This window comes from Zalophus californianus, chromosome 5 (assembly GCF_009762305.2).
Source record: "Zalophus californianus isolate mZalCal1 chromosome 5, mZalCal1.pri.v2, whole genome shotgun sequence".
Taxonomy (NCBI): Eukaryota; Metazoa; Chordata; class Mammalia; order Carnivora; family Otariidae; genus Zalophus; species Zalophus californianus.
In genome coordinates, this window is record NC_045599.1 from 67,011,125 (window position 1) to 67,014,054 (window position 2,930).

General features: G+C 37.5%; 1 protein-coding gene across 1 annotated transcript; it reads right to left on the reverse strand.

The window, feature by feature from the left end:
- Positions 1-216: 216 nt before the first annotated feature.
- On the reverse strand, positions 217-2,382 carry LOC113929215 (dihydrolipoyl dehydrogenase, mitochondrial-like). The gene is given in 4 exon segments (XM_035727697.1): positions 217-1,853; positions 1,855-1,970; positions 1,973-2,229; positions 2,231-2,382. Coding segments are annotated over 4 exon segments (1,572 nt in total). The 5' UTR covers positions 2,359-2,382; the 3' UTR covers positions 217-782.
- Positions 2,383-2,930: the final 548 nt, after the last annotated feature.

Here is a 2,930-nt window from a genome sequence, read left to right on the forward strand (position 1 = left end):
ATAAGTATAGTTACTGCTTTTTTGGTTACCATTTGCTTGAAATGTCTTTTTCCATCCCTTCATTCTCAATCTATGTGTGTCTTCAAGGCTAAAATGAGTCTCTTATAGGCAGCATATGATTGGATCGTGTTTTTTATCCATTCAGACATTCTATGTCTTTTTTTTTTTTAAATGAATATTTAAGACTGTTTATTTCTGTATTTTCATTCCTGGCTGTAATACATTTACTTCTTTATTTAATATTTGAATTTCCCAGATATACCTCAATTTGGTTAACTGTAGACCTCAATGGGTCCTTAAAAATTTAAACATAAATTCTACCTCTAAACTGCAAGAATTTGGGGATTAAATGAGATCATTGTTGTATTTACATCAGTTTGGTTTATACATATTTAATCTTATTCTAATGACTCTGTTTCCAATATGAAAACCAAGTTTAAAATAACTTGATCACCTTGCTTCAAACACAGCTGGCTCACATACCCTACGCCAGCTCCATCCATGTAAGTAAATCCAACTTTACAATAGCAGAGATAAAAAGCTAAGAAACATAAATTTAGTGAAGTCGAATCTTTTCGGAAACTGCATGAAAATATGGGTTGAAGAAAATTTTCCTGGATGCTACTATAAAAGTAGCTTTTTTCTGCAATATTAATGCACTGAAACAAAATATTAAATTTATTTAAAATAGAGATTATTCCATTCTGTCCAAACCTATTAAAACCTTCCAAAAGCTTCATAATTCAGTCCTAGAAATTTTTGGAGCTGTGAGCATTTCCTGTTCAGAAATGTGACCTCCACAAAAGCTCCCAGGAAATTTCAGAAAAATATAATCTTCTAATTTTAAAGTTGATTGATTTGCCGAATGATGCAGCCAGGTTTGCTTCTCTAAAAGCTTCTGATAAGGTCGGATGCGCGTGGCAGACTCTGGCTATACCTTCACAGGATGCTCCGTACTCCAGCGCGAGAGCGGCTTCATTTACCATTTCACCAGCACCTGGTCCCAGAATATGTGCTCCCAACACCCTGTCTGTTGATTTCTGTCCCAGAATCTTCACCATGCCATCTGTGTTCGCCTTTGTCTTAGCTCTGCTGTTAGCAGCAAAGGGGAATTTCCCAACCTTGCACTCAATACGCTCTTCTTTCAACTGCTCTTCTGATTTGCCAACCCAAGCAACTTCCGGGTGTGTGTAAATCACGGATGGTACACAGTTGTAGTCAATGTGCACAGTGCCACCAGCCATTCCTTCAACACAGATAATGCCTTCATCCTCTGCTTTGTGAGCCAACATTGGACTGGCAACCACATCACCAATTGCGTAGATATTTGGAATTTTAGTCTGGAGTCTGGTATTGACTGGAATTCTACCTCTAGGATCTAATTCAATTCCAAGCTCTTCCAGTCCCAAGTTCTGAGTAAAGGGTCGTCGTCCAATGCAAACCAAGAGTACGTCACACGTGATAACTTCGGCTTTCCCACCAAAAGCACCTTCAATAGAAACATCAATTTTTCCATCTGACTTCTTGGTAGCACCAGTAACTTTTGTATTCAATTTAAATTTAAATCCTTGTTTTTGAAGGATGTATTGAAAGTTCTTAGATATCTCCATATCAATTCCAACTCCACCAACATGACCTAAAAACTCAACTGCTGTCACATCTGCACCAAGTCTTTGCCAAACTAAACCCAATTCTACACCTATTACTCCTGCACCAATGACAACCATATTTTCTGGAACTTTTTTTAAGGATAAAGCACCTGTAGATGACACTATTGCATCTTCATCAATCGTGATTCCAGGAAAAGGAGTAACTTCTGAGCCTGTAGCTATAAGAATATTCTTTGTATCAATTAACTTGAGCGCTGCCATCAGCTTTCGTAGCGGTGACCTGATTTTTGCCAGTTATCTTTCCATATCCATTTACGTGGACAACCTTATTCTGTTTGAATAAGTGGGCAATTCCACCAAAACTTTTACTGCTGTACTCTTCTGCTCCATTATCTTCTCCAAATTCAAGCGAACTTCAGACATTTCAATTCCCCTAGATGCAAAATCTTTTCCATGGGCCATATGGTAATAATGAGAGTTATTTAATAAAGACTTAGAAGGAATGCAACCAACATTCAAGCACGTTCCCCCAAGCGTTTCATTTTTCTCAACGCAGACTGTCTTGAAGCCCAACTGGGCAGCTTTGATAGCAGCGACATAGCCTCCAGGACCAGAACCTATCAGAATTAATTGGTTGATCTGCATAAGTTCTCAGAGGCACTGCAGAAACTCCCTGTAAGCCATGAGATATTCGACTGAAATGGCCTCTCTTGGCCAAGGAGCAGTACACACGACTCCAGCTCTGCATCTTGCCACTCAACTTTCGTTCTGCCAATGCTTTCCCGTCCGCTAAGCTCCTCCTCTATGTCTTTTGATTGGACAATTTAATCTATTACATTTAAGGTAATTATTGAAAGGTAAGGATTTAATGACTGCTGCCATTTTGTTCATTGTTTTCTGGTTATTTTGTAGATCCATTCTTCCCTGCTTTTTATCCTGCTGTGTTTTCTTTGGGCGAGGTAGGGGGGGAAGTTTGATGTATTTTGGTATCAGGAGGCTTTGACTTCTTTATCATGTTCTTTGTGTAATTACTACAAGGTTTTCCCTTATGGTTATCATGAGGCTTATATAAAATATCTTAAATTTATAACACTGTATTTTAAACTGATAACTTGATTTCAACAGAACTTGTATACTTTACACCTTTACTTCTTCTCCCCCTCATATTTTAGATTTTTGCTGTTACAATTTACATGTTTCTTATATTGTGAAACTAATAACAGATTATTGTATTTATGGCTATTTTTCCTACATCCTTTTTTTAAACCTTTAAACTAGAATTGTGAGTTATACACCACTATTACCATATTGCAGAATCTC